A 25,016-nucleotide genomic window follows, 5' to 3' on the forward strand; every position below is an offset into this window, starting at 1 on the left:
TTTAAAAAGTTGTAAGAGATCTCGTCTCTCTCAGTCGTACTCGGTCGCAAGAGTGTGAACGGGCCTTTACGTGCCAGTCTTAATAGAACAGCAGGCTCGGATACGCTAGACTTTGCTTTCGGTGTGGCGGTATCTAAGGGGGAAATGCTGTGGCGTGGTCTTCACGCTGTCCCTTCAAGGTGTGTCTTCTGTTTTGTGCAGGGAGGGAGTCCAAGAAGTCAATCAAAAAGAAGAAGATGAAGGAGTGGAACAAGAAGGGGGAGAACAAGGAGGGGGGTGACATGGATGCCTTTGTCGACCGGGAAGAGGTGAGCTTGCCGGCTCCCTGGGGAGGGTAGGCATGCACGTGGGGAATACCCACTGGTATTCATTCTGAAAATCAACTTACCTGTGTTATTGTAGAGCAGTAAAGGTTTTCTTATCCTAGAAAAGTTTGTTTGAAATGATCAGTTCACTTGCACAAAGCTATGCTAGTTGTACCACTGAATGCTGTGATCGAAACGCATCATACAGCACAGTACTGTGTTGGTAGGGTAATCGAATTGTAGGTCTCAGTTGCAGTATGAAGGTACACTGTTTCTTTTCCAAGACCCATTTTTATGGAGCTGTCAAGGTTTTGCAGTAGATAAACAAAGATCAAGTTACTGCTTCAAATAAGCCTATGTTCCCTCATGCTCGGGCTGAACTTTGCTCGCCTGTGTGGAGTGAAGGCCACGGGAAATATCACAGCCAAGGCACTAGGGTGCTTTCACTATGGAAGGCTATTTGCGGATTGCTTAAGAGAGTTGCAGGTTTGAGCCTGTGTCTTTGCCCCACTTAAGAAGGCCTTCCTCCCCAGCCGGCGGCACCAGCCAGCACCGCTTCGGCGGCCAGCACGCCTACCGAACCGACGGAAGCGGTGCCCTCGGCTCCTCTGAGGACGCCCAGTCCCACTCCCCCGGCGGCCCCACAGCGGGCCAGCCCGTCCCCGCAGCCGGCACCCGAGGCAGCCCCAGCCCCAGCCCCGACCCCGGTCCCCGTGGTCCCCCCGGTCGTCGTCACACCTGAGCAGGCAGACCCCGCCGCTGGCGAAGATGAGGTGCACCGCAAGGTGGGTTGCCAAATCTGCTTTGTGGTCTGGTTGACTGCGGGCTCCGGAGGCAGTTTCAAACGTTTGAGTCTGACGGAGATGTACTGCATTACCACTGCTTAGTTGTGTGCAGTTGTGGAGATAAGGGCAATCTGGGTCGTCGTGTTCGTTAAGTCTCTCTTTAGTTTTTGTCTTGACCGACGACTGTCGAAGGTGCTGGTGATTGAGCGGAGACGGAGCCGATCTTTTTGTCATTTGTCGACTGCGAGACCCTCTTGCGATGTGGTTTGGGACTTGCCGCTTTGTGCACCCTAAAAGTCTCGAGAATTGTGCCCTCCTCTTGACCGCGAGCATTGGGCTTTGTAGATGCTGCATCAAATGACGAAGAAAGCTTGTAACGCACCCACGGGAGAGGCCTAAGTGGGTTGCACTGGGGTCCACCTGTCATGCTGACTGACAAGCGAGTCTGTGCTCTCACTTGTGGACAGTAAAGAACTGTGTGCGCGATAAACATAAGAAACAGGACGTTTGGAGAAAGGAACAAAAAGGTTGTGAGGGGGTTTCTAGTCAGTGCACTTTTCTCTTTCTCTCCGGTGTGGGTTGATCTCTCGAACTCTCAACTGCTCTGTCTACAGCTGGTGATCATCCAGAACGAGGAGAACCTCAGGGTGTCCCAAGAGATGGCCGCCACGGAGATTGTGGAGAAGGCCGAGGAACCCGTGCTCGTCTCCCCCTCTCCCCGGAAAGAGGAGGAGGGGGAGGAGGAAGAGGGTGTGGAGGAGGAGGAGGAAGAAGAGGAGGAGGAGGAGGAGGAGGAGTCTGGGGATGGGGGCACCCCTGCCCAGAGGCTCAAGTACAACTACAAGGAGGACCAGTGGAGTCCGCTGAACCCGGAAGGGCGCAAGCAGTATGACCGCTCCTTCCTCATCATGCTCCAGGGGGAGCCCATGTCGCTCAAGAAGCCCTTCGGACTGCCCAACCTGGACGTCATCAAGGACACGGTGCGTGGTGGGGCTTTCTCCCCTGATTTGACCGGGTGTTTGCGGGTGGGAAGCTGAGGGGTTAACTGAGGTTGCAGCCCTAACATGGTACGGCTGTGTTGAGCCATACTCACGCTGTGCATACAACGTACAAAAGAGAGTGTTCACTGCAGATTTGTATTAAAGTCATTCGAAGCGCGTTTTTTAACTCGTCTGCAGACAATGAATGTCACGGCATGGCTGTACAAGGAAGCAACACTCCTCGGGCAGTGTCTGCAGATCGTCTTTTGTACAATGTGTTGTGACCGTAGCCATACGGGTCTTGCTGTAGACGAACAAGAAGGTGTGCGCTTTCTTGGGGCGCAAGAGTGACCCTTGGTGTCGTGTAACCCTTACCCCGCGGAGGTCCGACAGATTCACGCGGTTTGCTTCTCAGTGTTGAGTCATGCTGGTTTCTTGAGCATCTTAATAATGCGAGAGTGCTAGTGTTTGGTTACGGTTTCACATGCAGGGTACCCCGACGGCAGCCTGAAACGAATGAGAAAAATAGCAAATAAATGAATTACCGGCTGGTTACGCCGATGGTGCTTTGCTTGACGAATGTTGTGTGGGTCCCTCACAGGCGATGCAGCACAAGCTCCCCGAGGTGCAGCGCCCGCAGTATCCCCCAGGCGGTCCTCCCCAGATGGGGGGTGGCGGGCCTATGGGCGGGCGCGGCGCCCACCCCGAGCACCTCTTCATGCCGCCCTATGCCCGGAACGGCGTGGCCCGGCCACCCCCCGGCGGGGGTGGAGGGGTGGGCCGCCGGCAGAGCCAGCCCGGCCGGGGAGGGGACAAGCCGAAGAAGGTGATCACCCTGTCGAGCTCCCTGAACCAGGACGTGAAGCTGCACGCGGCCCAGAACGCCTGGAAGCCCACTCACAAGACGCCCGGGGAGGCGGCCGCAGAGGTCGCCGAGGCTGAGGTGAGGACGCTCACCTTCTTCTCGGTCACGCTAGTTGGAGGTCTCTAGTTTTCAGAGAAATGTGCTGCAGTATTGTTCGGCAACTCTTGAACATGCTTTGTTAAATGCGGTTTTTGTGTCGCCCCTCAACCGAGCTGCTCTTTCATTGAACGAGCATGGTGGAACCTTGCTGGTGTATTTCCCCAGCTGAAACGCTTTTGAGCCCTGATCATGTAAACCGGGTGCTGTTGAAACTCTGTCTCGAAGAATACCTGTTTGCTTCGAGCAATAATCGAAGAGCCCTTACCCCCTTAAAATATTTGGGCATTTGGGCAGGTGTGTTTTGCTTGTAGATCTCTATCAATCTGTGGCTTCAAGATGCTAAAATTCAGCTTAACTGGGAAAACACTTCACTCACGGTAAGGATGGTTAAGAGTATCTGGGTGCATCTCATTCCTTCTTTAGTTTCTGTGCCTCCAGAACGATATTCTGCACAATGTTTCCACTGCGCGGCAGTTGTAGCTTGACTGTCGGCAACTTTTTACCGCAGGCTGTGCACTTGTTTCTCTCAGTCTCATCTCTCTCTTTCTCTGTCATTCTGCAGGAGTTGTACCGGCGTGTGCGAGGCATCCTGAACAAGCTGACCCCGCAGAAGTTCCAGTCACTGGTGGAGCAGGTGAAGAACCTGCAGATCAACTCTGAGGAGCGACTAAACCGGGTCATCGACCTCGTCTTCGAGAAGGCGCTGGACGAGCCGAACTTCAGTGTACCCTACGCGAACATGTGCAAGCAGCTGGCCATGGTAAGTGGTGTGTCGCTGTGTCACGCCTCTGTTGGTGCAAGCTTGCTTCACCGTTGCGTTCCTCCCTCGATTGCGAGTTTGCTTATTTGCATTTCTTTGTTCAACTTAGACTTGCTCCTTTGCTTGAGTGTAGAACTCTGACCTCATCTCACCTACTTACACTAGGAGTCATTTCGGCTCTTAATTGCAGCGTGTTGGAAGTCGGCATACAATATGTTTGAATGAGGTTGGTCTTTGAGACAGATCAGTCGTGTTCTGGGTTTCTAAATTAAATTTTTAGCGTGGTGCAAAGGAGAGGGATCTGTATTTTGTTTTCAAAGCATGTCTTTTCTTGATGCACAATACAGGAGGCATTGGTGCCCTCATGTGTACACTTCCTAACAATGTGACGTTAAGCAGACAGACAGGCGTCTATGTGCTTCCAGCTATGCCACAAGGCAGTTGCTTGGTTACATGCCAATTAGGAATAAAAGTTGGGCATCGGGCTTCATCTCGTTACAAGCACAGAGACTGACGTGGCTTTCGAGAGCTGCCAGCATCGCTCGAACACCGATCGAGTGTTTACTTTCGAAGCGCTCTGCGTCGTACAGTTCTTGGCGGTGCTGCCGGCGCATCGCGTACGGTGCGGTTTATCTATGGCTTCTCTGTCGGTGCTGTGCAGTTTGAGGTGCCCATGAGCAGCAACGAATCGGAGAAGGTGAACTTCCGCAAGTTGCTGCTGCTCAAGTGCCAGAAGGAGTTTGAGAAGGACAAGGGCGAAGACATCCGCAAGGCAGAGCAGCGCAAGAAGATCGAGGAGGCCACCACCGTGAGTGTGCACCCCGTTCATTTTTCTCCCTCTGTCTGTCCCTTGCCTGAAGTTGGTGCATTCTTTTGTGTCGACGTAGCCGATAAGAAGCAAAAACGTTGGTGCAGAGCATGCAAGTACTATAGCTGTTGACGAGGTAAGGACGGCAGGAAGGGCCGGGCTTCCAGTTGTTGAAGGTAGAAAGCTCGCGCTGGAGGAGGGACGACGTTTTGGCGTCTTGTGCACCTCGAACTCGCACGCAGGGCGAAAGCACGCTGGAAGGCACGGTGTTTGAAAGACACGCCCTGCCATTTTCATTCTTTTCTCTCCTTCTTTATTGCTGCTAATTTTTAAAAATCTGTATAAATTAAGACTGCTGTCACGCTAGCGAATTATGTGGCTCAAAGGTTGAGCATTCAGTTAATTGTTTGAAGCATTAAATGGTGCTTAACATTGTGGGCGCTTGTTCTATGAGCGGCAGGCAACGTTCCAGCACTTAAAGGGGTAGTGAAACGAAATTTTAGCGCCGATCTTGTTGCATAAATATGGGCTAGGGACAGGCACCACCTCGGAAACATAAATATTGCGCTGTAAAACACAGGAGAACTAATTTTAAACATAATTAAACGATTTCAAATTCTCATCTGGTGGATGGGGGGAAGTTCTCGTGACATCACTTGTGCCAAAATAGCAGCGCCGTTCTGCGGCAATACGGCGTGCCGGCAGAATTCGCCTAGGCCTGAACGCGTTTGCAAAGCCTTGGCGGAGAAAGCCAAAGCGTAGTTGGCCACAGTGAGCTCGTTCTCGTTGCGATTCTTTGCACGACACGGCCCGAGCATGCTTCTGGCACGGCCGGTGTTAGTTGCTGCGAGTCGCGAGCTGGAAGCCGACGTTAAAAAGGATATGTTTGAACTACGAGGGTGTCAGCAAGAGCCACGCAAATGCCAAATACATGTTCACACTCGGAGCGGACACGCGCGTTTGATCGAAGTGCTGGATTCGCTCTGTTAGACCGCGTTTCGGTAAGCGCTTCTGGACCGATCTTTTACGATTGCAACTCGATACTGACATGACACTCGGCAAAGAAAGGTTAGACCGACATCGCGTAGCTCCCACGAACTGCTATAGCTCGACACTGACGTAGCGTCGAGTCAGAATAAAAATGGCATACTAATAACAGAGTGTACATACCGAGTTGTCAAGGTAATCCGTATGGCGTTTATTTGAGCTCTATATCACACAAAACAAGGAGATACAATCAATGAGAGTCCCTTTTCGACGACAGCGTTCGTCACCGCTGTCTCGGAAAACAAGGAGATCGAGATGACAAGGGGAAAATATTGACCTCCGAAATTTAGTTCAGGGATCAAACTACTCATCCGGTAAGGGTCCACAAGGGTCGCGCGGGCATATTCCATTCAGCAGGCCAGCCGGTCATGGACAGACGGTCTTGGCCAAGGACCGCCGGAGCAACGGTGCGCCGAGTCGATGTTGCTGCTAGGCCTACTATATTCTGCCGAGCTCGCTCGGTCGGCAGAATCGTGGCTGTTGTAGCTCTTCTCGTGTGTTTGTGGATCCTGCGTTCTTGATCGTCGTGGTCTGTTTTAAATACTCCTTCCTTTTTTCTTGCTGGTTGAAGTCGGGACGCACGAGAAGAGCACGAAGAAAAATAAACGTCCGTTGGTGGCCGATACCAAGTAACTGAGCGACGCTGTCGGCCTTGTTGATTTGATCGTAGAAAGTGTGTAAGACAGCTTCGGAGCTGTCGTAGGATTCTGTCGTAACCTGCGCAAAGGTTACGACAATTTCGTTTCGAGAGCACTGGTTTTCTCTCAAATTTGTCGTACGCACTTTTTTCGTCGTGAATTCGCTTTGAGAATCCGGCCTCAGAGCTGGTTTTGTCAGTGCTGCCGTGGTTGCCGACTTGCCGTGGTCCCGTGGTGCAGCGTGCGTGCAGCCCTTGCACATCTCAAACGGCCACGTTGTCACAGGTCGTAAATCGTCGACGCGCCACCAAGTGGCAACGCTAGTAACCACAACATTCACGCCGTAGCCTTTCCCGACTGGCACAAGTGACGTCACGAATGCGCCCAATATCCCAAGACGCATCGCGCTCTCCGATGGCCGATTTTTGAGCGCGCGTCCAATCGGGCCCATCAGGGTGAAAAATATAGCCATCCGTTCAAAATACAAACGCGCGATTATGATTTATGGATATCATTGATCATATTGAACCTATTTCTGACCATAATAGGTGTATTTCAAGTTTCGCTTCAGTATCCCTTTAATAGTTGGACAAGGCACGAGTTTCGGTGCCTGACCAAGATGTTGTTGCAATCGGGCTGTCTGCGGTGCCGCCTTTTCTCTATTGCCGATGTGGGAGATCGGTGACTGTCTATGAGAAAAGAAACATAAGCGGCCTCGTGTAGATCGTGAATTTCCTCTACTGCGGTTGCTAGCCATTTGACACGACCACAACCAGATATTGACAGCTGGAACTCAGATGTATCTTCCCATATTTTGCAAAATCTGGTAGCTCTGTGAACGGAGCCAACAAGTGTTCTAACTGTCCAAGTCGTCTCAATGGCACACTGTCTTTTTTTTTTTTTTTTTTTTTTTTTGTCGGATTCCAGGAGGAGGAGAAGACTAAGCTCAGGGAGGAAATGGCAGAAGAAGAGAAGAGGTCCAAGAGACGGTCTCTAGGAAATATTAGGTGGGTGGAGACCTGATGTTTTGTCACTTGGCCGGGCACGATGCCTCGGGACGTGTCCCCCACTCATGCATACGGCACCCTTCATCGCTCGTGCACGCGATTGTCGCCGAGGGACCCTACAAGCTTTAACGATCCTGGTGGGTAGAGGTCGTGTAATAGCAGACAGACGGTCATCCCAACTTGGGCTGCTGGAGCTTTTTCCCTACTGGCCGGCACATGCAGCTGTTGTGTAATTAGCACTGTAGTCAGACCAATGTCCGACTACAGCGCTTGCAATGGTAGGCTCAAAGACATTGATTTTTATCATACTCTCAGAGGGAGTACAGTGGCTGTGTTGTGCAGTCTATTGTTTGTAGTCCCAGTACTTCTGGGCAACGGCGGGCCATGTGCATATCCTAGTTTGGAACGGTGTGGAGAAGAGCTTGCTTGACCCTTTCCCAGGTTCATTGGGGAGCTGTACAACTTGAACATGCTGACGGCACCCATCATGTACGACTGCCTGAGGCGACTGCTCAACTCCAACGACGAGGACTCGCTAGAGTGCCTCTGCAAGCTGCTCATCACGATCGGCAAGGAGCTGGACGCCACTTCCACCACCAAGGGATCGCAGGTGCGGCCTCTGCTCCAGGTTCTTCTCCGGTCTGCCTTTTCCCCGGCCGGATGGGGCGGGTATCGAGGCGAAGTCACCCGTAGAGTGGTTTTCCGACCACTCGAAAGTAATGCCACGACGCGCAAGCGTTGGAGGACTCCTTTATTGTGGCATTATGTGCGAACGAGGAGCAACCGTGCTCATTAATAACGTGGTGGCTATAGCACAGTGGAATGTGCATATGTCAGAGCCGTATATACTGGAAGAGTTTGGCTGATTTTGGTCGCCCGCTAAAACAAGCGGACTTTATGATAACGCAAAATAAGGAAATTTGCTTTTGGCCACTCGCGTGCACTTGTCCAAATGCGTGGTTAGTAGTTGTTTTGTAAACACAATTTCTTGCCCTGTGACATTTTGTTACGCCTGCAATTGGTCTCTGTGTTCAAGCATTGGCCGTCCTTTATTGAACTCCAAAAACATAACTTACAAATAAGCTTTATTTCTTTTGGTTTTAAACAAAATTAGGCTTTCCCAAACAAAAATTAATCTGGCGATTGAGTGCGAGGCTTCCCAGCGCCTCCTAGATGGCACTCGTCACGGCGCTGAATTTTAGTGGTGTTCATTTTTGAGACCCAATATTCAAAGTATTCAAAATCCACATTTCACAAAAGGGGAAGAAGTTCAAGCTCGTATAATTTTAAGAGATCATAGCAGAAAAGTAAGTTTGAGCTTCTGACTATGTGTGCAGTGCCAAAAACACATCCAGTAGCGATAAACACTTTTATTACGATGGTGGATCACAGCATACCTTGAGTGCCTAATTCAGAGTGGGTTCGAAATTTGATAACGCAAGACGGCGGCAAGATGCCGCCTCCCGGTTGTGCCTTGCTTCCAGCTGTGGTTACTGGACTGTCGGTATCTTGAAGAGAGTGCCTAACTCCCAGTATAAAGGGCTGGGGCATATGTGTGGGGGAGACACGTATGGACGCCAGGTGCGCCGTTCCCCGTGGTAGCTCGGTGGAGCGCAAGAGGGGTGGGCCGCCAATCCCTCTTTAGGGATTGGCATATTTCGTGCCGTAGAGTAGACGTCCGAAATTTCTGTAACCGGGCAATCTCCCCGGAGTCTGGTCGAGCACTGCCGGCATCACTCACGCCCCATAATCCGTCCCTGCGTTGCCCCCGGTGGCGGGGCGGGCGTCTTGCCCGCCTTGCGACGGGGTGTCCTCGCTTGCCCTGTCGGGGACGGCGAGTCATGGCGTGGAAGAGCAAAGCGCGGCCTCCTTTCCCGGGCCGGCCGTTCGCAGGCCACCCCTCTGCCTACGGACGGTGGCCCGGGCTCCTTCGGTCGCTTAGGGGAGGCCCACACCAGAGCCGGCTGAACCCGCTCAACGTCCTTGTGTCGGTTTTACAAGTGGCATCAAATGTGCCAGTGCGCGAGGCCGGTGGCCCACACTGCTACAAAGAGTGTGTTTTATCGAGGGTCTTTAGAGCTGCCGGGTGTTTGCAGAATGTTGAGACGTGGCGTGTCGGGCAGCTGGTTGGCACATTTGCATTACCGTAAAATATTGAGCAAGTGCCCATTCAAAATTTGAAGATAATCACAAAAAACTAGGGGATGGGCACGCGTGAGGTCATCAAATTTACATATATATGTTGTGTGCATATTTTTCGGATGTTTTAAATTTGGGGGTGGGCGCTGAGTGTGGAATGGGCGGATGCACGGTATTCTACGGTAGTTGCATCCACGGCAACCTAAGCAACAACGAGAACACCGGGACAATTGCGACTCGTGCTTCCTTCATACGGCTACTTCTTGCACGGCTTGCCTCATATTTTATAAAAAATACTCGTCCCGGTTACCTTGTTAGTGCAATCGTTTTGGTCGCCCTTGATGCAACCAGGCATTTTTGTAACATAGTCTTGAAAATGGCATTAGGCTAAGGAAACTGTGCTTACATTTACTTGGCACGAAACACTCGCTCCCAGTTCCGTTAGCTTTGTCGGGAACGTGCGTGGCTCGCACCGGTACGATAGATGCGATCACTGGGAACAGTCTGTGGCTCTAGACAAGACATTTTGGATCTGGGGTTGCTGCGAAACAATACAACTGCAAACTGTCCGCCTCTTGCACCCTCCCCCCCCCCCCCCCCCCCCCTTCCCCCTGTTAGATAGGGTATTGTTTGAACCTGTTTTGAGGCATGCTTGTAACACTGTAGAGTTCCCTAATGTCATAGATTTTTTTGTTTATTGTTTCTCAATGATTGTTGTAGCATGTACTTTTTTTATTTGGTACTGTGGTTCGTTAAGGAATTTTAGACTGGTATAACATTGCACTAAAAGAAAGGCTTTTTATTTATTTTTTTTTTATTAAAAGATGGAAAGGTTCGTTAAGGGTTTAGGACAATGGATGCTTTGGTTTTTGTCTCAATTCTATCGTGCCTTAGCCTAATTTGTTCTTTGCCTGTTTGTTGCTTGCATTAACTCTTTGGTTCTGCCCTCCCCCTTCCCCTCTGCACCTGCCTGCCCTTGTGCACCGTCCCCCTGTTCAACCCCTTCGTGGCGGCCACTCTGGGTGTTTTCTGTGCCAATGTGCAACCAGCCCGGAGGTAAGGGTGGTCCCCCCCGCTCCCAGCTGGACGACTACTTCCGCACTATGGACAGCATCGTGAAGAAGCGAGAGGTGTCCCTCAGGGTGGTCTTCATGCTGCAGGACGTCATCGACCTGCGCATGGTGGGTGCCCCCTCTCTCCCCGGTCGTTTCTCCGTACCCCATTTCAGCTTACGACTGACTGTGGCCGAGATGTAAGATACTCTTCAGGCTAGGGCAGACCGCGCAATGGGAGCCGCAACACGATTGACCGGATAAAGTCCCATAGGCGCACGTTAAGTAGCCTATAGGACTTTAGACAGTCTCTGCCAACGTTATTAAAGCACTCAGTTGGGAAACTCACATAGAGACAACTTTGAAAACGTGGCCCCAAACTGTCTCCGAGCACCGAGCTAATGACGAACACAACGCCACCATTCCTCCCGCAGCGGCCACTCGAGGAACTGCACGTGACTTCTATTTTGGCTATAAGAACAGATACAGCGATAGAGGTTACAGGGTGCCGCCCCGTCTCCCCGGCGGACGCGCCGCATTGAGCTACCGAAGTAAAATGCACCTAGGGCGGGGCGTGCTACCTGAAAGGCCCGCTGAGGCATGGTTGTATAAAAACAATATTAATTGTGCCGCAAAACCCTGCAAACTAAAGATTTTAAAAACATAACGCGCCCCTCTTTTGGCACTAAACTCCAATAAATTTCATACAAAAAGAGTCTTTTTCGTTTGTTTTTACGCAAAAACAGGCTTTCAAAAAGCTCAAGGTAACCACAGTACAGACAAATGATAAAGAGTGGCGCTGTTGTCGCATTTAGCTCGGTCTCGGTGGACGCCAGCGGCCCAGGTTTCGATGGCGAGTTTCCCAACTGAGTGTTCTAGTAACGTTGGTCTCTGCCGTCCAGATGGCTCACTTAAAAAAACAAAAACAGAAAGTCTTGTTGCGATGGCACCTCTATGAGTGCGCGTTGTGCTCGGCGCATCTGCTCCGATATCGACGCACGCTGGCTCAAAGATTAATCGGAGATCTCACTGCTTTGATGCATTCTTAAAACTGCTCTTGCCGCCGTTGAGGCACGAAACTAGGGTCGGTGACGAAACAGTGCCTAAGCAACATGCATAGTGCAAGTGCCAAGTTCTGTATGATGTGGCGCACCCAGAAACCGACTTTGGAAGCAAGCGGGTTTCTCATCCCGTAAAGAAGTATCGGAAACCAGGCCTCGGCAGGCGATCTTTGACGAGTCATCATGGGGCACCAGTTGCTACCAAGGCTAGGAGAAAACTTTATCTGGCAGCTGCGGAGCGCATCTAAAATCAAGAGCAAATCGGGTGATAATAAGAAGTGGGCTAACTTTCGTTGTACGATTAAGAAAAGTTGGAAAAAATGCTATTTTTAGGTAACGTTTTCCTCCCAAACTTGTTATTGCGGCGATGGGAAATGAAGCAAAGATGACTGTACTTCAAAGTCAACAATGTTCGCTTATATCTCGCCATAAATAACTAGCCACATTTTGGGCCGAGGTCATCATTGTTCCGAACTCTAGAATTACCAGGAGTGGGCTATCTTTTGGTATTTAAAAGAAAAAAAGTAAATAAAGCCAGAAATAGGGGGCGGGTTATCTCTCTGTCTGTTACGGCACATATATTTTGCACGGTGACCCTGTTTCACCTTACGATGAACCAAGGCAAATGCTACGGGCCATCTCGACCAGCGAACGTTTTGGACCATGCATCGCTGTGGCCCCCCGAAGGTCACGTGACACACTCACGGCATTGGACTGACTCTGATCTCTCGTGGTGTGATTTGTTGTTCGTTGTGAAACGAAACGGAGTGTAGCTCGGGGGTTCTCGAACATGTCGATCTCGTCTGCCTCTCTTGACAGCCACGGGACCTTTTCTAGTCTATGCATTGATGCAGTGAAGCAGTGCTGTAGTGTAAACAGGCTTGTAAGCAATAACGCCCATGCTGAGGGGTGTTTAGCTTATAATGAGGAGTCAGTGGGTGGCTGAAATCTGCTAAGATCCGAGCCACCCAACTAAGGGGCTCTCCCAACCGGAGAGGCACTAAGTTGGGGGCAGGGACGGCTGAGGAGATTTAGGTGCTTGGGGAACCCCTGGGCTCCTAGAAACCCGGTTTGAGGAGGGGGGTTAGGGTTAAAGGAGTTTGCATTTGTATTCCAATTAAAGAGGGAAACATGTCTCACCAACTTTGCTTTATTTTGTAAAAAGTGTTTGGGAGCTTAGGGGGACTACTAAACTATAGACCGACACGCTGTTTACAAACAAGCCCGTGTTTGCCCACACCAGGTGCGGGCACTACACGTGTGCAGAAACGGAATTTGTGTGAAGCGAAGCGTCTGCGCATGCGCAGTGCCGTTGACAGCGCCACCGCAGCTGCGTGACGTCAGCTCCGCATGTTGGTCTATACTGCATGCTGAAAGGACATGGCAGGCAGAGGAAAAATGGGGAAGTGGTTAACTTAAATCTTGGTACGATTGTAATGAATGCACAGTTTTGAGCCCAGTTGTTTAGAAACAAAGTAAATGTTGGAGTCTGACATGCCTCTGTTCTGTAGAGAATTATCATTGGGGCCAGTGCGGACCCTTTGATTGCATGCATTTAATCCTAGGCGCCTGCTCTAAAAAGTGCCGTCACACGAGCACACTTTACTGTAATTCATGAGACAAGCTATAAGTGCTTATCAAATGGTTCGAAGAAAGCAGCAAGCAGACTCTCAGCTTGCATCCTGGCCTAGTCTCTGCCCTCGTCGGCATTGTTGCCAAGAGGTGAAGTGCAATGCTTCGTTCCCTTCCAAGTACAAGCGTGGCAGACGCTCATACTTGCGCATTTACTCGAGTAATAGACGCACTACTTAGGAACAATGCCCTTGCATGTACCTTTAATCAGTGTTATGCGCGAGAAACGTAGCGAATAACAAGGCTGTAACTGCAACTTTCCATGAAAATGCAGTCTGTGCAGCTCGCTTTTGAGCTTGAAGGAGTCTCTTCTGTCCCATAAATTGCCAGCATCTTTCCGTCGATCGCGATTGTCTATTTGAGTGCTTCGCGGGAAAGCGGACCCGCGTGCTTTGCTCACAAACTGCTCGTCTATTGCTCGGATAAATACGGTCAAGTCCCGTGCAGAAGCGTCTGCTCAAGCCGGGTGTGTGCTTGCCTCGCGTGTGCAGAGGAAGTGGATTCCCCGCCGTGACGAGAACATTCCCAAGACGATCGACCAAATCCACGAGGAGGCCCAGCGCGAGCAGGTGCAGGAGAAGCTGATGCGGGACGTGCCCCTGCCCAAGCGGGACGACCGCCAGGACCGCAGGGGAGGGGGCAAGAACCGGGGGGGAGGGGGCTATGACGACGGCTGGAACACGGTGCCCAGCAAGAAGCAGCACCCGGACTACAACAAGTCCATGGACTTCAACAAGGTGAAGCAGATCAGCACGAAGATGACGGAGCAGGACTCCATCCAGCTGGGACCCAGTGCGCGCATGTCCTCGTGGGCCAAGGGCAGCAGCGGAGGAGGCAAGATGGCCAGCCAGGAACCCGAGGGACGCTCTTCGGGAGCCACCAACAGGTGGGTCCCCGCCTCTTGTGATTTGTGAAGTTTGGTTGGCCTTCCTATCTATGCCATTGAGCGAACTTAGCTTATTACAGATGCTGTTATAGCATACTCGGATATAATGGACTATACTAGGAAGTTTGTAAGTAGTTGTCCATTTCATTATAGCGGACTGTTCAACAGCTGTCGCTATTTCGGACGTTGGTTTTCCTATTTATTCTATTTATACTAGTGGTCCTTGTTCAGGGCCATCGTACAAATTATACATAAATGACAATTCAGGAACAAATACATGGTCAAATTTCGTTAAGTCTCCCAGCTAGAACAGGCTCCAGTCATAACCGACGTCAGTCTGTAGTAAGAGTATCTGCATTCTGCATAGTCCTTTTCAGGATTCTGCCCAGGAATTTTTTAGGGCTGGACCTAACCACCATGCGTAGGCTTTGCTTAACACGTGACTGGAAGGAATTCATTCAGGGCGAGGGGACGTGGGCACACCGCCGCGTAGGACGGATTTAATTTGCGCCTCGGTGAGACAGTCTTTTTCCCCCGCAGGTTCTCTGCTCTGGCAGACGTTGGCTCCTACGACTCTCGGAGAGGAGCCCAGAGGTGAGTGACGGGGCGCGAAGTCTGGCGCGGAGTTGTTGCAAAGTCTCGGGAGACGTGGTCGTTCGTTGCTCTCCCTGGTCTGACGTTGGACGATTGGTCAGAGCCACTACAAATAGGCATTGTATCATTGTAGTTTATGCTCATTTTCTAAGGTTCATTGAGTCTAATATCATTCAATATTTTTTTTGTTTTATACGGTCTCATCTGGGAGGCGAGGTTGCTGCCACAGAGGTGGTAGATATACATTCGCATTGTGGTGTAGAAATAGGTTACCGCCTTTCAAGTGGCGAGTCTGGGGCATATGCAGGCTTGTGCCACAAGCGTGTTTCTGCGTATCGAAATTTTTCCAAAGCGCCTCGCTCAGGCGGCGGAACATTGAATTCTAGAGCCAAAAGCAGGAAAAGAGTGGCTTAGCTTGGAACAGGCCACTCTCTGGAAATGTTTGCAGGGTGCACATTGTTTTTTCAGGAGAGTAATTCCTAAACCAGCCGGTTAATTAGTTTCGCCGAGCCACCTACGGCTTGCGCATTGCTACACGCCGTTTAATTGCAACTAAGCAGAGAGCGAATGCCACGGCCCCCTCGAGTCAATCAAAGCAATGGAGGCAGCGCAAGCAATGGCCCTCTCCAAAGGTATGGGTGCAAGAGCGTAACCTATGCTCTTGGAGGAGAGGAGAAGAAGGCCTTCTCCTTTTCTGTTTCCTGATGTTGCCTGCATTGCTTTTAAAATTCACACAAAAGCTGCTTTCCTTTCACACCCGTGGCTTTGACGACACTGCGCGGATAGAGTATGGTTGTGTGTTTCCGTCGCACGTGCCGACCAGGTTGAGGTGACCGTAGTGTTCGCCTTTCACCAAGTTACGGTGAAACTGAGTGTAGTTGAAGGTAGCCCTTTGGCCGACGGCATCGCTTTGTTTTCCCTAAGAAGGTAGAGATGGTGGTAGAGAGCGGCTAATCCCAAGTGCCGACATCGGTAGTCCTGAGAGTAAGAATGAGAAAGAGCGGACAACGAGAAAGCTTGCCGATAGGTTAGGCGCATTCGTTTAGCGGGGCTGAATCAAACTCGCTCGAGCGCTCATCGAGTTTATTTGATTTTATATGATGCCTGCCCTGGCGTTTTCACGCAAAATGAAGCTACAAAAAGGCTAGACACAGACCTTGCAAGCGACGCTTTCCTCCTTCTTTGCGCATATCAAAGCTTCGCCAGCAACATGTTCTCGTCGGCACCGCCGACGTCCGCATCCGTGCCTTGCCGTTTCGAAGCAGCCGAAGTGCATGGGACCTATCTTTCTAGTTCATTAAGTTGACCCTACGGTTCTCCGCCAGGTCTACGGCGTCCAGCCGCGAGTCTAGCCGCGGGCGCGGCGGCTCCCAGCAGCAGCAGCAGCAGCAGGGCGGCTCCCAGTCGTCGCTGGGCATCCGCAAGACGCCCTCGCAGTCGCGGGAGAGGGACGCGGCCCTGGCGGCCGTCAAGAACCTGGCGGCAGCCAATGCCGGCCCCTCCCCCGGACCCCCGTCCTCCTCGGCCCAGCAGCACGCGCCGGCCCCTTCGCCCCCGGAGGCGGCCTCGCAGGAAGCGGCCGCTCCTCTGGCTGCCCCTGCCGGTCAGGGGGAGGCCAGGCCCAGGGAACCTGGTGGGTGGAGCTCGCAATGCACCGTTTGGGTGCGGCCCATGTGTCGGTGCATGCATCCCATTCTGCCCGTCTGTCGAAAGTGGTCCCAAACTGGCGACAAAGGGAGGCATGTCACGCCGTCAGATGTTGGATGAGACGCCCCAAGGATCGCGGCTGGTGACAGCGCAACGCTTCAATGACGTCGTCGGGCAGAAATCTGGGGACCACAAAGCCACGATCCAGGCACCGTAGTTTAAGCGGCACGGCCCTGGTGAGGCAAGCGATGACGCACCGTCGGCACGCACTCCTGCTGTCGTTTTGTTTGCTTGTCCCCCCTCCGACCCAGAGTGGGTTGCGGGCTTGCCAAATAACGTCAACTTTGTCGAGTGTTGACTGCAGCTCTAGAAGCCGTCGTTAAGATCCGGTGCCGTCAAGATCGTTGCTCCGTGTGTCCCGTTTCTGCGTAGAAGCCGAACGTCGTTTCGATTTTGGTTTTCAAAGGCACGTGTAGCGAGGTGACTTAGCTGTCCAACAATAATGGGAAGAAATTTTTTCTTGCCCTCTGCGTCAAACGAGCAGGAGGAAACTCCCATAGTGCCAGTGCCAGAACGTACTAGGTTTCTGATTGGTACACTGTAGCAAATTTATAACCGTAGCTTATGTAACTTTGAAAATGTTTCTTATATGAGTGCTGTAAGACTACCACGGCCTTGTGCTGACAAGTTGCTGTGGTAGTCTTTCCCCACAGCACGCATTCGCATGGGTGCGACACAATAAGGATACTGTTTTATTTATGAAATTCTTAAATGCCCAAGGGCATTACAAAGAGCGAGGGGCTGGCAAAGGTAGAAATGCGCAGTGAAGACAAAAAGCTGAACAGTGTTTCTAAGGCGTCTTTCTCTCCCTCCCCCGTGTTTAACAGACCTGGTGCTCCGTGGCTCGCCGACAATGGACGAGGACACACTAAGGACGAGAACGGAAGCGCTCGTGGACCAGTTCCTGTGCAATAGCGACTTCCAGGTGGGCAATCAATCGGTCAATCAATTTTGTTCAGAGTAAATGCTGAACACACTGCACAAACGCACCCAGATCCGTAGCCTTCTCGGCTCGGGAGTTTTGACCCCCGCCGCCAGGTCAAAGGGCACCATAACTGGTTGAGTGTGCCGAGCGGCTGGGGGCATTCTGCCTGCCTTATGTCGAGTGTGAGTTTCCGTCGTACCTGCACCACTGAAGCGTGATTACTGGAGCCGTGCAGGCCATTCTGGAGATGCACACGAGGTTCTGAGACGAGCATTTGTTGGTAATCTGTCAGGCAAAATATACCCTCTAAGGGATGTACTTATGTGTAGAGTGAGGGTTAAATGTGTTGATTTTAGGGATCCTCGAACCACTTTTGAAAGCTGTCGAACAACTCCCCCTGCTCTAGGCATTCTTACGGCAAAACATATTATAGGCATGTCAAAAGATCCCCAGGTGGTCCAAGTTAGTCCTCCATAGGAGCATGCCAGATGCCTTTCCTTTGGTTTGGCACATGAAACACCTAGATTTGACTTTGACTTGCAGATTAGATGCAAATTGTTTTTGGAGTGTCTAAAGTGGTACACACAAGCAGTGGAGGCTAGAGGAAGGCTGTTCTTTCAGGATGCGGTGCAGAACGTGGTGGAGCTGGCCTCCCCCTCCAATGTGGACGTGGTGGTGTCCACATCCATCAACCACATCCTGGACCGGTCGCCAGAAGCCCGGTCCCTGGTGGGGCAGCTGCTCAAGGAGCTGCTCAAGAAAAAGTTGCTCTCCCTGGACCTGTTCACCAAGGGGCTGCACAGTGTGCTGGAGTATGGGGAGGACATGGAGCTGGACATCCCCAAGGTGTGGGAGTATGCGGCGGAGCTGATGGCCCCACTCTTCCAAGACCACTGGCTGACACTGCAGTACCTCCGGGACGCTGCCCAGCCACTCAGGGCCCAGGGCAGGGCCGGCCGCCTGGCCGCCTGCGTGCTCGTCCTCCTCGCCAAAACCCTGGTGCGTCCAGTCGTCTCTCGTGGCTCCCCTTTGCTCGGCTTCGACTTTTCGGTGCAAGGATGGATTAGATTATGCGGTGCTTGAACTCTGTCGAAGCCACTTGCCAGAGCACGTGGCTTCGTCCGTTATCTAGGGCAATCAATCGGTCGAAACGCTTATCGAGTTGTACGAGACGTGTGGATTTTGTCGGTGGCTTTGCAGCTTGAACATGGCGGCATGGGAGGAAGACGGGAGTAAAGGAAGGGATGATGGCAATTGGGCCCGCTTCGTGAATGAAGTCTGTTGACGTGTCTAGAATCTCCTGTTTGTCTGGCGGGTGAGGTGTGTTTGTCCGGTGGGTGAGGTGTGTTTGTCCAGCCCTCCAGCAAGATTGTCTGTGTGCTCGCTCCTTGTTTCCTCTAGCATCGGACAGTTCCATAAAAGGGGGTGTTGGTCTGCTTGTTGCGACGACACTGTTGACTTGGTCTGCTGTTGAAACTGTTGTGAGTGTTGGTCAAAGTTTTTGCAGGAAGGGAAGTATGCCTTGAAATTTGACAAAGTGAAATGCAGCATTAAAATTCACCTTCGGTAGAGCTTGAGCTTGTTTTCCGCATTTTCCGAATTCTCCGGCTAATTTTGGAGCGAGCTCCTCAAATCGTAGCGCGCTGCACATTTTCCTGCAGACAGTGGTCGTAACTGAGCTCTTTGTCGGTTGCAGGGTGAGGCTGCAGTGGCTCAACTGTGGAGGACAGCCGGTCTCCAGTGGAAGGACTTCCTCAAGCCCGGAGAGGATGTGGAAGCCTTTGCCGCAGCCAATGTGAGTACCCTCGGCGTGTCTGTTGCTCGCCCGCTCCAGTGTGTCAGTAAAGTGGGTTTCCCGCTGGACCTTCAAGTGGTTCGGTACATTCTCGGGGTTCGACACGCAGTTCCCCTCGCTGCAAACCAATATGGGCGCCTCGGTTGGCTTCATGGGTGATGTGGCAACAGCAATTAAGTCAAAGGGGGAATTTCAGTGGTGAGGACTGTCGGTAGCTTTACCATTATAGACAGACCATATATGGACGGCGAGTTTCAGTTACACAAGCAAGTCGAGTGACCCTTTAACCGTGGATGATAGCGATCGCTCAAATCATTGTAGAAGGCAAGCACTTGTTCAGTTACCCGTGTTGCCTCACACCGTCGTTGAAAGCATGCTCCCATCTTGAAGAAGCTGGTGTCGCATCGACTATTTTCAGTCTCCCCGCAACTTAGCAAACGGCAAGCTAACTAACGCGTCGGAGCCACTCACGCTACTATACTCTGTATCCTTAGCCGAAACACAGTGCTGTCAGTCACTGGCAAAAGAAGGAGAAAAGCGGTTTTTGTACAAATGTTTAGTGACTGGTTGGGCAATTGGTGGCCGAGTGGGCTAGCGCACACCAGCTAGGAGCACGTGGAGCGAGAGGTCGCACTGCTCAACCCAGGGATCCTGGGTTCAATCCCCACCCCTGCCCGTTTCGATCTGAATGAGCATTGTACCAACGTGCGGTTGTGTATCACTACTGCGTGGTGCACGTTAAAGACCCCAGGCTAGTGGTTGGACTGCACTGGCTAAATTGCTCATCTACAGTGAGTGACTCGTCGCAACTTTGAAATGGCTGACAAACTACACATCGTATAAAAAGTCCGGATGAGAGGGGAGTTCTTCCCCTTTTCTCCAACTACTTGGGTCACACTCTTGTCCTCGGGACGTCGCATACTTTCCCTTCGCTGCTCTGATTGGCTCGAGAGTGTGTTTGCTCTTTGCCAAGTTTCAGTGAAACAAAGTGTAGTAGGTTTGCAAGGGCAGGCAAGTTTGAACTTGGATCGGCACTCGAGGCGCGCGAACGCTCGCGACTGCAGCTTCAACTGCGTTGCCTCAAGAAGTTTGTTGTGAATGCGATGCCCCACGCTAAGCCGAATAAATTGAAAAACTCAAACTTGAAACCTCTGTGGTTGAGGAGTTTCGACGGTTGGTGGGAGAGTGCCCGACGTGGAGTTTTTTCTCACAAATTTCCAGGGCGTGTCGTTCACCCTCGGCGGGGGCGGCAGCGGGCCGGTCACGGCGGTGGCCCCCGGAACGGCTTCTCCGGCACCCGGCGGAGCGTCTGCGGGCGGCCCGGCCGAGTCGGTGTCCTCGCTCACGGCAGCCGAGGTACAGGCTCAGCTGAAGTACCTGGTGGTCTCCAAGGGGGCCCCCTCGGCCGCCATCATCGAGTGGATCGAGGTGAGTGCCGGCCTCCGCAATGCGTACGCCAACGTGCCGTTTACGGACAAGTCTGCGTCTGCCCACTCCGGGTGTGGGTACCAAGCATGTGCAGAAAACAGATTCGCGCAAGGTGAAGTCTGCATGTGCGCCGTACCGACAGCAGCACCACTGCTGCGACACGACGTCGGAGAGTCGTGCTGGCGCATTCTCCGTTCACGCCAGAGCCGACAGTGTGGGAGAAGCTACGTGCCCTTTGGACCAGTCATTCTTTACCTTTCTCTGCTCAGAGAGGAGGAATCGGCCAATGAGAGGGAGACGGTCCATTGGTCCGGCGAGTGCATAGCTCTCGGAGCACCATCGGCTTAGGGGTAAATGGATCGAACTGCGCTAAGGTGCCGGAGACGTGACTGTGAGATGTAGTGGATTTAGGATTGTGCGGCTTAATACAGATGTGGCAAATGAGTAAGCCCTTTGCAGGATAGTTTACCTCATGGAGGAGGTTGGATTCGAGATTTCGTGCTTTATGAAGAGCATCTTCGTCGTCTGCAAGGGAAGAGTACTTTGTTTCACCCCGTGACAAACTACGGCCAAAGCTAAGAGTCGCCAGGTCCCATCATGAGCCAGTTGGAAGCTCCGCGGTATATTGCTTGCAAGTCGGTGCACGTGTCTCTGTGTATTGTTGCACCCATCTAATTGTATGGTTTCTGACTGGCTTTGCAATTAAACCCGGCAGTCCGTGGCCTTTTTGCGCAATATTTGGTGGGACGAAAAGTGCATGGGACGACATCCAGAGTACTTTTGTTTGCTGTGAAAGTCGTTGCGTTGCAACTAGACCAAGGTGCGTGACATCTATCGTCTTTTCATCGCCATTATTATTGGAAGTGATGTGTCCCATGGTTAACCGTGGAATTCATCGAGAATAGTACGGAGGGACGAAAGAAACATATATTTTCAAATTGACCAAGAATATGTTGCTTCAACGTGATGCTGTCGTACCAAGGATCGTTCCCACTCATTTTTGCTGCGAAAAGCAAATTCGGTAGTGCAGAATATGGGCTTTAAAAGGTGTGTACACAGCAGTGAGGTCCTTCACAAAGTCCGTGTGGTCCTTCTCAAACAAGCACATGTGAGGTGCTCAGTCTATGTGATGTGGAAGCCCCCGGGGCTGCCTATGATTCAGTGGTGTGTCTCTGTGCGTGCGTGCAGAGCAACCTGGGAGAGGCTTACGCGAGGCAGCCACACTTCATCCGTGCCCTGATCACGGTGATAGCGGAGAACGCCATCACGACGCTGGCGGACGGCAATGCGGAGCTGAAGGACGAGTTGGTGAAGGGCTACATGGACCTGCTGCAGAAGTACCTGGACCACCGGGAGGAGCTGGAGCTGCAGGCACTGTATGCCCTGCAGGCCCTGGTCAACCGGCTACAGCACCCCAAGGGTATGTCCGCCCCTTCTCTCTCGTTTCGTCTGGCCGCCTCTATCGCCTTCGTCATCGTGGACGCTTCAGCACGCGCCAGATTGGGGTCTCCGTCGCGTCTTGCCGAGATGTCCGGCCTCTGAAGCGGGCGTTGAGGAGCATTCACAGAAGCCTGCGTTTCAGCTAAGGACGCCGGAGTGTTGTAAAGAGACAGTACGCCGTCTCGTTATCGTAGAGGTGAAATGAGGTTACCGGAAAAGAGGACGCCAAAAGTGAAGGTTCGTTGCAGTCGTGCTTGCGCACAGCTGCTGCAAAGCTTCTACGGTGCAACGCCTTTGTAACGAAGTCCGCGGGATGGGCAAAAATTTTTGTTCGGGGAACTTCGTTGGGGTGGCTCAGTGTGAAAAATTGATGGCGCAAAAGCGAATTTGTGCTGTCGCATACAGACGTATCTGCACAGCATTCAAAGTGTTTTAGAAAACTGTGCAGTGCCAAATTTAGTATGCGTGACATCAGAAATGAGGTTTTGTTTGTTGACAAATGACTCATCAAAAGGGGAACGGTGGCAGTCTGCTAGCTCATTGCAGCTCAAACCACGTGGGACGAAAGCTCGCACTACAGAATCCAGGCATCTAAAGGCTGGACTCCATAGGGCGAATATGCCGTGAAAAATCTGAATTTCGCTCGGCCATTTCCGCTCTGCGCGTGACATCAGCACAGTGGTTGCTACGTTGCGTGCAAAGTGAGCATGCCGTTCAGCGACATTCATTAGTTATTCGTCGCATAATTTGCTCCATGGAGCGAATTATGTGCCTGTGTAAAAGTGGTAATCGAGCCTTTAGGCTCGCTTACCATTTTTTTTTTATTTAAATGAAAATTTTATTGGAATGCATTTGTGTACTCACCACTGCGGGACGCGATTTAAAGACACCACCAGTTTGTCATCTACAGCCGAGACACCAGGCGCTCCTCGCTGCATACTGATTTCGCACTGTCCAAACTTCCACACAACAAACTTGACTGACTTGCCAAAATGTGAATCGCATCAATCCCTATAGCACCGATATTGACCCCCCACCACGCAACAAAGGCGTTCGCTGACTGTGTAAGTTTAGCCTTTTCTTAAAGGGAAACTGAAGCGGTTCTCTATTTGAGAAAAAACATTTCAATGGCCTTCATTCTACCTCCAGGATCAGGGATATCAAGATTATTTTTCAATTTGGTGCACGGAGGCTTCAGAAATTAATTTTTAAAGTACCGCCGAAGCCCCTCCTTCCCGGGGCGTGACGTCACACTAGGAGCGTTCGGAATATCTGCTCTCGCGCATCTTCAGCGCCTGTCAAAGCTATGCACGCGCACTCTTGCTATTTTCAGAAAGGTCAGAAAGAGACGTCACGACTGGTGTCAGTGCGGGGAAATATACCTGGCAAGCTTGCCGTTGCACGCGCTGAACACACGAGCGACACGCGCTTGGAGGCCCGAAGATCCTAGTATGACGTCACGACTGGTCGAATGTTTTTTCGCTTTTACTCGCTTTTAGTTGCATCTTCGGGGAAAACAAAAGTGATATTCAGATTCACGGGATAAAAATACGCCAGAATTCACCTCTAACTCGTTTTTTTCAAGAAGTGTTTCAGCTTCCCTTTAATTGGGTGGTGGCTTGCGCCGCCAGGTTTCGTTTGGAGGAAGCTCTCGAAGCGGGTGCACTGCTTTCGATTGTATTTGTAGTCACTAGATGGCGATGGAACGGGCATGGCAGCATACGGCAGCACAGCAGATTCAGTGGTGGAACTGCTGTGCCATTTGTGCCAAACTGTGCCAGAATGAACGACGCTGCTCCGAAGGTTCAGGGAGCTGTTCTCGAAAAGTGAACTGAAAGTGTCTGGTTTGTGGCATTGTTGGCGATGCCACTGAAGATTAAGAAAATACTTGTTTTTTTAGGATGCCTACATACTATGTGCGAAGATTAGGGATATGCAAATATTCAAATCTTCAAATAGTAGTAATTTTAAACAATACGCTATTTGATATTCTCTTCAAAATGAGCTGCGACATTCATGCTTTTCGAAGTGTTGTTCGCGGCGGGTTTGCCCCCTCCAGTGTGCCTCTCCTCAAGCAGTGGTGCACTACGGAAAAACAATACCCGAGGAGCTGACACTGCCGTCTTGCGACTCTCATCCGGAGCCGCGTGCTTAGACAAAAAACACACCTTCAAAGTGGCCGTGTGCGCGCATGCATGTGCCTGGGGTCTTGAATTAAAAAATAAATAAATAAATAAACAGGAAACATTGGGATTGTTGATACTTACATTGCAGTAGAATCTTCAAAATTTAACTGTGGCTATTATGCAAGAGTATATGTTAGGCAGCGATGTTCTAACAACGTCTGTTCATTGTTGGTGCTTGTTTTTTTGTTTTTAATGTGAATTTAGAGTCAAGGAAAATATTTGCATAGAGCAATAAGATTTATATCCCAAAATTAGGTGCGGCTGAGCTCCTTTATGGGTTTTATTTTATGTAAAATGTGTCGTTTACATGCTATCCCAATGTCGGTATTGGACTTTCTGAGGCCACAGTGCTAGATTGAAATTAACAAAGCTCAATAGTGGGCATTTAGAAACTTGAGAACAACCTCTGCAAGTTCAGCTGAATTTTTTGTTAAGCATGGTGTATCAGTAGTAAAAGGTGCAAAGAAAAGCACAACAACTATTCAATATTCAGTTCAAAAATATTTGGCCAAGGCCACTATTCACTTTGAATTTGCTTTGAACCAAAAATTCATTATTTGCACGTGCCTAACGAAGAGTTATAGATTTTTGTGCAAACACTGCTCACATAAATTGCAATGAATAGCTGGCGCTATTCTTTGTGATCAGGTAGAGTAGCTATGTGCTCCACTTAGCTGCTCTATGTACAGTAGCAGGTGGAATACAAGCAAGCAGCATGATACAAACCCTACAAAGGATCTAAAAACATAATTTTACATCAGATACAGATTGAAGACCCAGTCGGCACTTCTAATAGGTTAATTTAGACATTTACAAAATTACCGCCGTATAATTGTTCATTAAATAAATAAATGCCTGTAGTGGCCTGGTCCCCTGT

At 51.0% G+C, this 25,016-nt stretch overlaps 1 protein-coding gene across 4 annotated transcripts in view; it reads left to right on the forward strand.

Annotated features, from left to right (window-relative positions):
- The window catches only part of LOC8035197 (eukaryotic translation initiation factor 4 gamma 1), a 93,849-nt gene that overhangs the window by 65,838 nt on the left and 2,995 nt on the right, over positions 1–25,016 (forward strand). For all 4 annotated transcript variants that reach the window (XM_042290805.1, XM_042290802.1, XM_042290803.1 and 1 more), the window contains 17 exons: positions 202–308; positions 839–1,090; positions 1,705–2,070; positions 2,672–3,013; positions 3,597–3,794; positions 4,456–4,602; positions 7,215–7,294; positions 7,736–7,904; positions 10,483–10,614; positions 13,670–14,064; positions 14,605–14,658; positions 15,984–16,291; positions 17,193–17,290; positions 17,912–18,289; positions 18,987–19,085; positions 20,307–20,513; positions 21,702–21,933. In XM_042290805.1, the coding sequence (XP_042146739.1) occupies positions 202–308; positions 839–1,090; positions 1,705–2,070; positions 2,672–3,013; positions 3,597–3,794; positions 4,456–4,602; positions 7,215–7,294; positions 7,736–7,904; positions 10,483–10,614; positions 13,670–14,064; positions 14,605–14,658; positions 15,984–16,291; positions 17,193–17,290; positions 17,912–18,289; positions 18,987–19,085; positions 20,307–20,513; positions 21,702–21,933 (3,564 nt within the window). The remainder of the gene's footprint in view (positions 1–201; positions 309–838; positions 1,091–1,704; positions 2,071–2,671; positions 3,014–3,596; positions 3,795–4,455; positions 4,603–7,214; positions 7,295–7,735; positions 7,905–10,482; positions 10,615–13,669; positions 14,065–14,604; positions 14,659–15,983; positions 16,292–17,192; positions 17,291–17,911; positions 18,290–18,986; positions 19,086–20,306; positions 20,514–21,701; positions 21,934–25,016) is intronic.

This window comes from Ixodes scapularis, unplaced genomic scaffold, assembly GCF_016920785.2.
Source record: "Ixodes scapularis isolate PalLabHiFi unplaced genomic scaffold, ASM1692078v2 PGA_scaffold1__304_contigs__length_218370807, whole genome shotgun sequence".
In the NCBI taxonomy this organism is placed as follows: Eukaryota; Metazoa; Arthropoda; class Arachnida; order Ixodida; family Ixodidae; genus Ixodes; species Ixodes scapularis.